Source organism: Aspergillus bombycis, assembly GCF_001792695.1.
Source record: "Aspergillus bombycis strain NRRL26010 chromosome Unknown contig00005, whole genome shotgun sequence".
In the NCBI taxonomy this organism is placed as follows: domain Eukaryota; kingdom Fungi; phylum Ascomycota; class Eurotiomycetes; order Eurotiales; family Aspergillaceae; genus Aspergillus; species Aspergillus bombycis.
Genome location: NW_019170007.1, coordinates 86,940 through 98,999, shown reverse-complemented (window position 1 = coordinate 98,999; position 12,060 = coordinate 86,940). Strand labels below are relative to the sequence as shown.

Genomic DNA, 12,060 nt, shown 5'->3' with positions numbered 1-12,060 from the left:
GGATTTGCGTCCCCATCCAACTGCAATCACCATCGGATCTTTGCAATGGAAGAAACAATGACTCCGCCCCCAACATGCTAACAGAAGGAGATGGCTTGGCTCCTCTTAGTCAGCAACAAAAGGGACCCCAGCCTTGCAAAGTGATTGATTGATCACTCCCCATCCATCGACTGGGTTGGGCATCCTCCTGTTTCAAGTCATGGTGGGAGTTCCCCAGAGCACCGGCTGCGAAACCTGTCGGAAGCGCAAGAAAAAGGTAAGGGCCACTGAGTGGACACTCGAGAAAAAGACAAACTGGGATTAACCTTCCCTTTCTCTAGTGCGACAACAGGGCACCATCATGCACGGCCTGTGTCGTCTCGGGGCGCATTTGCCCAGGGTATCAAAGAAAGTATAAGTTTATCAATGAGAATGCATCGCTCCTGGCGCATTATCGGAAGAAGAAGTACCTCCTTGAAGAAACCGGTGCTGAGCTAGATGAGACTGTGGCTTTATCGAGGTCCTCGGGTAACCACACTTACCACACGATTCGCTCTTGCGAATGGATGTGTTGGCCCTTGATTTCCACTCAGGACCATGATGCAGCCAATCTGATTTATATCCTACAGGATTCCATGAGTCAGATGATTTTCCCTCTGAACTCACATGGAAGCTTTTATCAGTATATTCCTGGTCGACTGGGGCAGAATGCTGCTCTGGACTCTGCCATTGCTTGTCTTTGTACTGTGTATGCAGATCTTTTGGCTGCTAACGGGGAGATTTCAAAAGAAGCTTGGCGGAAATATGCCCAGAGTACTGGCGCGCTACGTTTGTGTCTAGAGGATCCCGGGCGTTGCCTCCAGTCGGAGACGGTCTGTGCTTCAATTGTGTTGCAGTTGTGTGAGGTATGATACTTGCACTCTTGCTCTGGGATAGACTAATATGTGACAGCTCTTGACAAATGCCGATAACGGTCGGTGGAACCAGTTGTCGCAGGGGACCAAGGCTCTCATGAAGAATTGTGACATACGTCGGTTTCAGCAACCGTTTGAGCGGGCGATGCTGGAATCGCAACGGGCGTTTTTCGTATGTCTATCGATATACCCTGTATTATTGGAGCTTGTATGTTGACGAATGGCAGATTGTTCAGGATATGAACCTGCAACAGCCGTGCTTTCTCGCACAGCCTCCTTGGCGGGAGTTCTTGCGGGAAACGGAAGAGACTGTCTCGACACCTGGAGCGCGGGCTTCTGTTCTGCGGTCGAAGCTGTGCGACTGGCTGGTGGACGTTCCTGTGCTTCTTGAGGAAGTTTCGGGTATCTCGCGTAGTGGAAGCTATGCGATGAAGCTAGAGAGACTTGTGCAACGAGCTATGGCCATACATGGCCAGATAGAAGGTTGGTATCTCGCCGAAGTGGTGCCGGCTGTCCCGTATGTTGAACAAGACGGGGACGACAGTGCGCCACTGCGCCCATCTGCTGAGTACTCTCAGCCCCTCATGGGTGTATTGGATTGCGTGGCAAACTCTACGCTCATTGCCCTGGAAGATGCCATCTCTACCTGCGTGTCTCTGTTATCCGACTCGCACGGTTTCCATGAACCCATCGACTACTCTACCCTAATTCTGAAACGACAGCAGACCATCAGCAAAGCTCTTGAATACGTCCGGGGATACTCACCGGTGGCTGCCAAACCCCTAGAATTTGGCCTACAGCAGCTGCGGTCACTTGGAGCAGGCCAGAAAATATACCTTGAATCAAGTATTCACCAAACCGAATGATCATACTAATACTAATACACATATTCGGAAATAGCTCTACCTACTAAACTAAACAGGAATTCAAGCTTCATCCAGCAACTTCACCATCTCCCCAAAAACCTCGACTACTTCTCTCCTCTCCCCTTCCCAAAATGACAGATCCAATTCCCGCCCCTCCGCCGCAACCATCAAGACATCTTTACTGGGAAAGGTCAATCCAACCGTCCGCTCAACCGGCCTCATCCGAACACCACACAACACCTGCTTCAACTGCTCTGCCGCCTTCCCGCCCCCATGTCCACCATAACTAACAATCATGGCGGGCTTACCCTTCCATTCATGGTACAGGTAGTCAATCGCATTCTTGACACTAGCGGGATACCCCCAGTTGTACTGCGGAGTCACGAACACAAACGCTGCATAGGAAGCGACCTCTTCGGACCATCTCCGCGTATGCGGATGGAGATATTGGTCTGAGGAATGGACCTGAGAGGGGATGCCTGGTTCGTTATACATGGGGAGATTCCACTCCGCCAGGTCAATGAGTGAGAGTGTGACTGCATTTTTGCGGACACTGTCAGTGGCTTGGAGGTCGTTTAGAATGGTAGATCCGATGTGGAGACCGGCGCGAGGAGTGCGCTGGCTGCAGATGATGAGGCCGATTTTAGGGGTCATCTTTCGCCAGAGAGTGTGGCTTGGTGTAGATTGTGAGAGGGGATGCCTGCACAGGGAGTAGAGTCTGTGAAAACTTTTCGCTCTTGGAACAGACAGGATAGAGAATTTATAGCTTGTCTCCAGGGTAGGTCAGTCATAGACCAAAGCCAAAATGTAGGGGTTGATGTTGCGCGCCAATGAGATTCGGTCTGGTGGGTCGGCGGGATCAATCTATTCTTTTTTTAACAGGATTCGAAGACAAGTCCTACGGTAGGAGTGTAGAGGGGGTTTTAGGCCTCGCCACTTCGTCGAATAAGCCCTGTTCTTGAACATCTGCACTAGTCAGTAGATAGCTTGTTTCAAGAACCGTGTAATGAACCCTTTAGAATGAAAGCTATCACGAAAACAGTCCTTGTAAACAGCGAATCCAGAAAAACCTCTAACCGGTTCGGGGACAAATAGATATAGGGTTAAGATAAGAGGATAAGAGCTAGCACATCGTTTCTTCTTTCCCTCATTAGCCTTCTTTGATCATGGCATATTTATTCCTCCATGATTTTAAAAATATAGAAGATGTTGGAACCCCTTAGTAATAGTGAGCTGTAACTACGGTGTACCGCAGGTTAATTATCTCGCCTTCCAAATAGATATAGATAAACTTCTCTCATTTTTGGTAACTGAGAGGCGTATAATTAGAATCTATAGCTCACATAAACACCCAGCTGCCATGACTATAGGCCAGAGGCCGAAAAGTACAAGCAGACCTTCACGACACCCGTATAACCTTCTTCACATCAAATCCATCCTGTGCATTCCTCGAATTATTCCAAGGCAACACATAGCCCCGCTGGTTACTCACAACTCGTACCTCTCCCTCCCTAAAATCAGTGGTATAGTGAGTATGCCCGAACACCCAGACCTTCACCCCATCCAGAGGTATCCGGGACAGGACATCAGTCGCAAAGGCAACACCCCAAGGGCTGTGAGCGTGTTGCGGGCTTGACGTCCCCCGAAGCAGAGGGGCGTGATGCGTAGCAACAAGAACAGACCTTTTCCCACCCCGCTTCTCCATCTCTCTATTTTCCTGGAGTATCAACTGCACCTCGTTCACTAGCCAGGCGAGATCTGAATCATGGTTTGCATTATGGTCCTCAACGGACCAGCCTTCGATCCTCTGGAAGTCTTTCACCTTCGACTGCACAATCTCTCTTGATTCATGGGGTACGTGTGACCAGAGCGTGCAGCCTAGAATAGTAACACAGGAACCCGGGATATCGTATCGATTCTGATGAAGGACGATTAAGCGTCCGTTGAAGCCTGGTTCCCGTTCAAGTTGTCGAGCCTTTTCCAGCCCTGTTGCGAAAGTGCCGTTGTAGAACTCGTGGTTGCCGAGTATGAGGAATACCAGCTTGAATCGGTCGGTTTGCTTTTGTAGGAAATTGCGGTAGTCATTGTAGTCTGTTAAACGACCAATATCGCCGGCGAGGATAAGATGGCCCGCGCAAACAGGGATGTCATACAATGCATACTGCGAGTTGATCTCAAGGTGGAGATCGGAGAGAATCTGGAAGGATATAGAAGGCCGAATTAAGGAGGACTGGCCGTTCTGGAGCATGATGTCGCCTGAAATGCTGTAAGGCTAGATTGAAACAGCAGCTGTAGCTAATAAGAGAATAGAACATTGGGGGACACTCACGTGATTAAATGGGACTTTTATCGTCAATAACATTGCGGGAAGAGTTTGCTGTGTAGGCTCTTCAAGGAAGCTTATTTCTTATTTGTTTCCCTGATATATCCGTCTTTCGTTTGGATTCTCTATTCAGTGTCATTTCTACTGGGGAGAAGGGCTATACTGGGCGTTGTATTTTAATCTTCTCTTTGGCCTTGAGAGGGTTGACTTTTAGTGTTCATGTTGATAGTTTAGCACTAGCAGGCTATTGGGCTTCATCTAGGTCCTCGGTACTTGTGCTGGAGTTCCTATTCTATACCCGTTAACAAGATTATTCTCCTAGTAGATACAGTCAAGGGATAAGTGATCATCTACAAATCTTCTAAAGTGTAGACCTATAATACATCAGGAATTGTACTTGGGGGTTGGAGTTATAGGATAGTATGTACAATATGCTATTATTCTGTTAACGTACACGATTCGATACAGAAGAGACATTTGGTGCACGCTTGTTTTTTATGCTCGAGTGGTAGGTAAACGTAAAATCTCAGTATTCCAAACTTACAACCTTGCTCCTGCTATCAAGTAATAACTCGAGTATTTCTTCATGCCCAAGTTCTTTAGCCACACTAATCGCAGTTTCCATATCCCTTTCTACATTTACTATGCAAAAGTTTAGGTCAGCGTAAAGTTCGAGCAGTAGTTTCACACCCTCCTCATATCCCTGGACTACAGCAAAAGGCAGTGGTGCGGGACCACTAGAGCAGAGGTTTGGACCAATGTGTTTAAGCAAAAGTTTGATAATTCCTTCGTGTTTGAGGAGTAGAGCCAAGAGCAGTGGTATTTCATTGTGGTCTCCTCTGAAATCTGGATCGGCATGACTTTCAAGCAGTAGTCTCACTGCCTCCTCGTGTTCAAGGCATATAGCGTAAGCAAGTGGTGTTCGACTATTCGAGCAGAGATTTGGATCAGCGCATTTAAGCAGGATCTGGATAATTCCTTCATGTCGAGTGGATATAGCGTGAAGAAGTGGTGTTCGATCGTTTGAGCAGAGGTTTGGATCAGCGCATTCAAGCAGGATATTCACAACTCCTTCGTGCTGAAGGAATATAGCGAAAGTCAGTGGTGTGTAGCCGTGTGAGTAGAGATTTGGATCAGCGTATTCTAGTAGGACTTTGACAATCTTTTCATAATCAAGGGATATAGCTAAGATCAGTGGTGTGTAACCTTTTGAGCAAAAGTTTGGGTCCGCATGGCTTTCAAGTAAGAGCCGTATTATGCTCTCGTTTTCACTACCTATGGCACGGAGGAGTGGCGTCCAACGGACACCATCAGAATAGAGGTTCGGATTAGCGCCCTTGGAAAGAAGTAAAGCCACTCCTTCCACATTTCCACCCTCAACAGCCCAGTAGAGCGGAGTTTGACCATGGCTGTCTCTAGAATCCTTGCCATGCCCTCTGTTAAATAGAGCTACGAGGGCTTTTTGTAGGCCAAAATAGGCAGCAAGATGGACACCACTCGCTTGTCCGGGAACAACCTCGTTATCTACACTCCAGAACTTGTAGTTCAGAAGAACCTGGCTACAAGCGGACACCTTGGCCTTACTTTCAAGAAATCCCATAATCAAATCTTCCTTTTTGATCGGTAAAGAGCGGGCATGATGCCCCCAGGTACTAGCAGCATATGCGTAAAACGGGTGTAGCTCAATCCGTTTCTCAAATTCTTCTTTCGATGGACAAAAGCCGCTTTCAAAATCGTCAAAGTGGAGGTATGTGATGCAGCTTGTTGTAATATCATCAATTGATGTTTGAATCCAGTCAAGATTACTGAAATACTCCTGAGTCGTGTAGTGAACTAGCTGGATAGTACGACTCTCCTGATTGAGTATGACAAGTCCTGCACAGAGGGAGGTAATTTCCTCGAACACTGGAAGACGATCTTCTTGAAGTCGGCGGTCTCCTGCTGCTATGGCTAGAGCATGTTGAAGCTCAATCGGTCGTAATGGGTGTATGGCATGGAACACCCAGGATAGGACACGACGGGCCCATGTACGGGAATTTGCCCCTTGATCGTCAATTCTGCTAACCGCATTGTCATACGCCATATCCAATGCTCCTAGCCCTTTTGGGAGGCTTTGGAGAGCTATTCTGAATTCATTCGGTGTTCGTTTGTCTTTTAATGAATCCATGTGAAGGGTGGCGAGGAGGAACCTGTAACTCAAATATATCAGAGGATATTGAAAATGGGCTAGACACCAGTATGTGACAACCTACATGCCGTCAGCTGCGTCACAGATTTGCTGCTTTATGTTCTCCTTCAATCGGCTATCTTGCTGGGCACATTTAGATAGCTCCTGAAAACGATTGTCCAAGTAGCTCTCAATGTCGTTTTGGCTTGCACGAATTTCCAGTCGCGTAGCGCCCTGAATTTCTCGCTCTAGTGAAGGGCGCGACGTTGCCATAAATCCCAGACGAGTATTATCTTGTAACTTCCGAATTGCCTTCAGTAAACCCTTCCAAGTCTCGTCAGGGCATTCGTCCACAGCATCAACCACAAGAAATGCTCGATTCTGAGTCCTGATAATGTGAATGAGTGTGTCCAATAAGCTATCAGGAGTCGGCTTTATATGCTTCTTTGTATGAGACTCATAAAGAAGGCTGACTGACTCTGGGATGAGGTCACATTGTTCAACAACGTGTCTCAGAAGGGTAGATAAGAGGTTTTCTGTTGTTTGTTCTTGTCTCTTTCCGTAGCTGCAATATAGGAAAGTGATACATGACTGGCCATCTCCTTGCTCTTGCAAATGCTTTATTACCATCGAAGCTAGTATAGTTTTGCCAGCACCAGGGATACCGGGGCAAAAAAGAGTCGATACATCCCCGTTCATCAAGCTGAGGAACTCTTGAGACTCTAGAAACCATTTTACAGTACCTGGCTGGTGCTTTTTATAAGCATCCAGATGTTGTGATTCATGGGACGAAGGAGCCAGCCAATCCAAGATCTTTTTATGCTCCTTATTCACCTGTTCTGCGAAAATGTTAGAACCAAAAGACCATTTCAACTGGTGGGTTTTATACCATTCAGTAGAGGGCCAAGGCTTTTGTTCATTTTAGCATGTATCGTAGCAAATTCATTACGCACTATGGATATGGTCTCTCATCAGCTTCCTCTATTGTAGACGAGAGATCTAGGATATCGACTAACCAATATCTACTATATCCACTGCTGGCCCCATTTTTGTCACCTCGGTAGGGGGGATGACCTCAAGAAGCTCCTTGGTATATGCAGCTGCTGTTGCAGCAGCATACCTTTGCCAGAGCTTGTGTTTGTGAGTATCTGAATAATCGGAAATTCCACGAATAACAAGGCAAGGAAAATCATTCATCAACCCTGCTGCCTCCGTCTCAAAGCATAGTATATTATACTGTTGCTGAAGTTTATCTCTTGTGGTTGCATGCCTCATAACAACATCATCAGATGCAATAGTGCCATAATGAATGATAGGATCATTGGTCTCCCGGGGCTGTCGATGAACTATACGTGATTTGTTGCAACATGGGCAAGGCCGTTTAGGATCATTGATGGTACTTAGTGCGCTCTGCCATCCTGTGCGGAAGTCCATAATAAGTGCTATCGCAGCGATGCCGCACACCACGGAGCATGTTGCAAGAGTACTAGTCCAAGGCAGCTGTTGCACGATGGTTGTACTTGCAATGATGATTATAACACAACCCAGCAGTCCCATAGCGGGGAATAAAGTATGTTTTATCGCGTTTGTTTGTTGTGCAAATTCCACGTGCTCGTAGGATGCTTCGAATAACTGGTCGTTCTCTAAGCCCTGATGACAAAACATATATCTGAACTGCGGATTCGCATCATCGGACTCTGATGCCATCTCAATCATTTGCGACACGTATCGGGAAATCGCATTACGATATTGTTCATGCTTAGAGCGTAATTTTGACACCCCGTTTCTTAGCTGGGTAGGCGGCATATTGAGCATACCGGTGCGCTCAAACTTGCCGCCAGCTACCACTTTTCCATGGTTATATTTCACCACCCCACCTGCGAACTCTGTCAGACGTCATTGAATTTTGAGACACATTGATTCTATCTCACCGAGGGTTTTGTCTGGAGTGCTCACAACGACATCGCCGAGTCGAATGTCCTCACTGGGAGGTTTGTTGGCACATGGAGCTCCTCCACCAATACCTACCATCAGTCCAAACCGAATCCTTGGGAAGGTTCGAAGCATATCTGCCGCTTGCTTGGATGCAGGTATTATTCCGGTAGTACCAGCTGGAAGACAAGCGATAACGATATTATGTTCTTTAATCCGACCGAGGGTGTAGATATTCTCGTCGCCCTCAGCCTGATCAAGGTCTGGGTACACTTCATCTAGCATTCCCCTTGATGCAGTCAACTCGATATAAAGTGCACATAGCCATCCAACCGTAAAATCATTGTGCGAGAGAGTCTTCTTTAGACCGGTGGGAGTTTTTGTCCCGCAAGGTGAGAGGATAAGGCTGTGCACCTCTTTGACTCGGGGGTCATTATGCTGGATCTTTCATCATACAGATGAAATGATGCCTCTGCTTTATTTGGGTAGAATTATGTCTCCGACGTGCTTGCGGTGTGGTGCTGCTATCTGGTTATGAATAAGTCTCGAGTTGCAACAAGGCAGAAGAGGAGGGTTGGTTAGGGGATTGAAGATGACGCAGCTAGCAGGACAAATGATTTGAAAAGCCTCAGCCTGATCCTAGCAAGCTGATTACTTATCTATCGTGACTTTCACTCACAGCCTCGAAGCTTGGACCCACATCTTTGATCCACCATTACTGGCTGGAAACACATACTAGTAGTGGTTTTGTCACCAGCCTCGTGCCCTTGATTGGGTATGAAGCGTGCTAGGGTATATTAATACAGTTACATGTGTTTTCACACTGCATTATCATACCTGTTGACCGCCAGCTGCCATAGCCTCCACCTCTATCGAGTCCTGAATCGACTTTTGTCGAACGGGTCGTTTCCACTTCTCCCCATCTTGACGGAACGGGCCGGTTGCCCGAGATATTGATGTCCTTGGGAGATCACTCCATAGGCTGAGCGTGTCAGATCTCGCTGTTAACCCTTCCTCGTAGGCCTCCAGAGGAAGAAAGCAAATTTAAGGATGAATCAAGAGGATAAATCAATAAAATTAGGAAGCCGCTACCAACACCACAATAACACAACCATTTTCTGCCACCGCCTGATCCACTGGCTGCGCAACAGTCAAGAGCGAGTATTATCTCGATTTACTGACGTTGGAACCTATATTCTTACGGGACAGTTCTCTAAACCAAGGTCAATAATTGCAATTCGGCTTGTCTTACCATGGCTGGAGGAATAATCACAGTTTGGGCAATCTCTTGTCTCTCAACAAGATCCTGCACAACGGCTGTGATTTAGTATATCCCTGCTCTCCAGCACCGCCAACACAAGTTTTCAAGTATTGTCTATAGGGTTAAGAAAAATAGGTAAGTCAGCTTAGCACGTGTAGCCAGCCAGTTTCTGGGTTATGGAGTGAAATTCCTGGAGCGGTGTAATACTGGCCAGTTTAATAGCAGCATTTGGGCACTGCTAACCTGTAGAAAGATGCTTGAATTTGAATACAACGAGGCTACATTCGATGTTGTAAAATGCGTCTAACGAATTGTCTTCAAGCGCTTGATTCATATATCAAGCCCGTATTGATTCCACTGCTATATACGAACCGTAGAGTACGATGTTGTTTTACCTCCCAATCGAGTTGCGCTTGGAGGTATACGGACTCGTATAGCTTTCTAGCCGAGCCACGGTGTTGAAGAATTGGGTTCGTTCGATACATTTGCGGAGAAAGTCACGAGTGATAATACTTAGAAAATCATCTTTATTATTGATGAAAAGCTGGATTATCTGTAGGAAGGGACCGAGGAGTCTGTAGTATCACAATCTTAAAGGCAGCGGATGTGCCTGACACAGATTGGGAGTGCGATAGGTCTGAGACATCGAATCGAACCGTCTTTGCATTCCATCCTTCTTCCTCCCCATATCTCTTTATTCTGATAGTGTGACCTCGTGGGTGGTAATGGCTAACTGTGTGGCTTGGAAGGATAACAGCAAAGTTGCAATGCTAACTCCGAATAACCCTTGTGGCCTCGCGGGCTTTGATCATATATCGGCACTTGGATCGCAGCCAAGGGCCATGGCGCTGGAGCAAGAACGGAATGGGAATGCACCCCAGCGCTAGAAACGCTGGCACTGACGACGCCCACCGGATGCCAAGTGTCTCATACATCCTGGGGGTAAATAAAGGGAAGACAGCCCCCAGGACAGATCGGAAGACGGAGCTGGCTGCCAGACTGGACGCGGCAAAGATCGAATACGAGTCCACCAGATAGTGGCTCATACTAATGAAGATACAGACCAAGCCGAACCCGAAGAGCGCCGTGCCAATACAACCGGCGATGAAATGGACGGATGGAAAGTTGGTCCACGCGAATGTTAAAAGTCCGAGTGGAATAGCGATTGCACCAACCATTGCTGGATGCAATCTTTTCTCAGCTGTAGTGGTGTTCTCTACGCTATGAGAGATTGCCCGTGCGCGCCGGTGGTCATGGAGGAAGGAATACGCGACGCCAAAGACCATGCCAACCAGAACGGCTAGGAAGGGAAGGGTCGCAATACCGGCTGTCCATCCACGCATCCCATGATACACAAGGGGAAATGCTGCGAAGAGGAGGTATAAGATACCATACACGATGGCGAGATAGATTGAAATGAGAAGAACAACCGGTTCGAATGTCAAGAGCAACCAGGGCCTGACCAGGGCTGTTTTCACAAGCACGGCGTGGGGAGACTGCGTCTCCTCTAGCTTGCTGCGGTACTCTTTCCCCGTGCGTGCAGAGAAAATTCGCGCTCGTCGCCGGAGAAGAACGGGGGAATAGGTCTCCGGGATGATGAGACTGCCGGCGATCCAAAGTACACCGGACATGATCGCGATGAAACCCTGGATCCATCTCCATCCCTTTGTCATACCAATGAAACTTCCGATAATCGGGCCGAGGGTAGGGCCAAAGAACAGACTTGCTGTAAAGATGCTCATGGGAGTATTTCTCTCCTCCGGTGAGAAAAGATCCGCAATGACCCCACCGGTGTTCACCAACGAGGAGGATCCAAATGCTCCTGCAAAGAATCGACACAAGAGGAGGGTCGGTATATTGTGCGAGCACGCAGCTCCAACATTGAAAGCCGTGAATGCGGCGAATGTTCCAACAAAGACAGCTTGTCGGCCCAGAATCTCGCTGAGGGATGCCCAAAGGAGAGGGCCCACAGCGAAACACATGACAAATAGGGTCACCCCAAGGTAGGCTGTGGTGGATGAAATGCCATACTCCTGGACCAGCTGCGGCACGGCGCCGGTATAGGCCGACGATGCCAAAGCTACCGACAGAGTGGAGAGAGTGAGTATTATCGTAAAGACCCACTTTCGTGCCCTTGAGAAGTAATGAGGGTCGGCAGGGTCATTCGAGGCCCATTGTACCAGGAATGGGTCAGCACCAGTGCCTGTACCTTCGTAGGTCTGCGAGAGGAGATCTTGCATGACATGTCCTTGATCAATCATGGGATGGCAAAGGGATACCCCACGGACAATGGGATCCTGCTGTCGTCCACAACCATTTCTCATAGGCGAATCTGCCATCATGCATCGCATATATGTTTATGGTAGGAATGATCAAGAAGCTTGTTTCACTTCCACGACTTCGTGCTGGAAGTATCCAGCGATATACGCCAGCCTTCATCATCACAGTGGATAGGAGAAAACCGTGAATGCTACCTTACGGCCATTTCAACAGACAGTGGCCGAACGGAGTCGATCAAACCGGGTGGGTTGACGGGTTGATCAAGGCAGGTCAGTCAAGTCACGTAATGCCAAGACACTGGCGCAGCTGATGGGCGATTTTTATACCCAGATCAGACT

At 47.8% G+C, this 12,060-nt stretch overlaps 5 protein-coding genes across 5 annotated transcripts; 1 reads left to right on the top strand and 4 right to left on the bottom strand.

Annotated features, from left to right (window-relative positions):
- Positions 1-199: 199 nt before the first annotated feature.
- ABOM_001266 (Zn(II)2Cys6 transcription factor domain-containing protein) lies at positions 200-1,759 on the top strand (the record flags this gene model as incomplete). Its single annotated transcript, XM_022528396.1, has 4 exons — positions 200-256; positions 321-884; positions 931-1,065; positions 1,121-1,759. The coding sequence occupies 4 exons, from the start codon at positions 200-202 to the stop codon at positions 1,757-1,759; spliced, it is 1,395 nt and encodes a 464-aa protein (XP_022393728.1).
- Positions 1,760-1,819: 60 nt separating this feature from the next.
- Positions 1,820-2,413, bottom strand: ABOM_001265 (flavin-dependent quinone reductase; the record flags this gene model as incomplete). Its single annotated transcript, XM_022528395.1, has 1 exon — positions 1,820-2,413. One exon carries the CDS (start codon positions 2,411-2,413, stop codon positions 1,820-1,822), a length of 594 nt encoding a protein of 197 aa, XP_022393727.1.
- A 745-nt stretch (positions 2,414-3,158) lies between these two features.
- On the bottom strand, positions 3,159-4,007 carry ABOM_001264 (uncharacterized protein; the record flags this gene model as incomplete). Its single annotated transcript, XM_022528394.1, has 1 exon — positions 3,159-4,007. One exon carries the CDS (start codon positions 4,005-4,007, stop codon positions 3,159-3,161), a length of 849 nt encoding a protein of 282 aa, XP_022393725.1.
- Positions 4,008-4,608: 601 nt separating this feature from the next.
- On the bottom strand, positions 4,609-8,466 carry ABOM_001263 (uncharacterized protein; the record flags this gene model as incomplete). The annotated part of the gene is made up of 5 exons (XM_022528393.1): positions 4,609-6,271; positions 6,335-7,088; positions 7,139-7,201; positions 7,266-8,126; positions 8,181-8,466. 5 exons carry the CDS (start codon positions 8,464-8,466, stop codon positions 4,609-4,611), a joined length of 3,627 nt encoding a protein of 1,208 aa, XP_022393724.1.
- A 1,746-nt stretch (positions 8,467-10,212) lies between these two features.
- ABOM_001262 (MFS transporter) lies at positions 10,213-11,781 on the bottom strand (the record flags this gene model as incomplete). Its single annotated transcript, XM_022528392.1, has 1 exon — positions 10,213-11,781. One exon carries the CDS (start codon positions 11,779-11,781, stop codon positions 10,213-10,215), a length of 1,569 nt encoding a protein of 522 aa, XP_022393723.1.
- Positions 11,782-12,060: the final 279 nt, after the last annotated feature.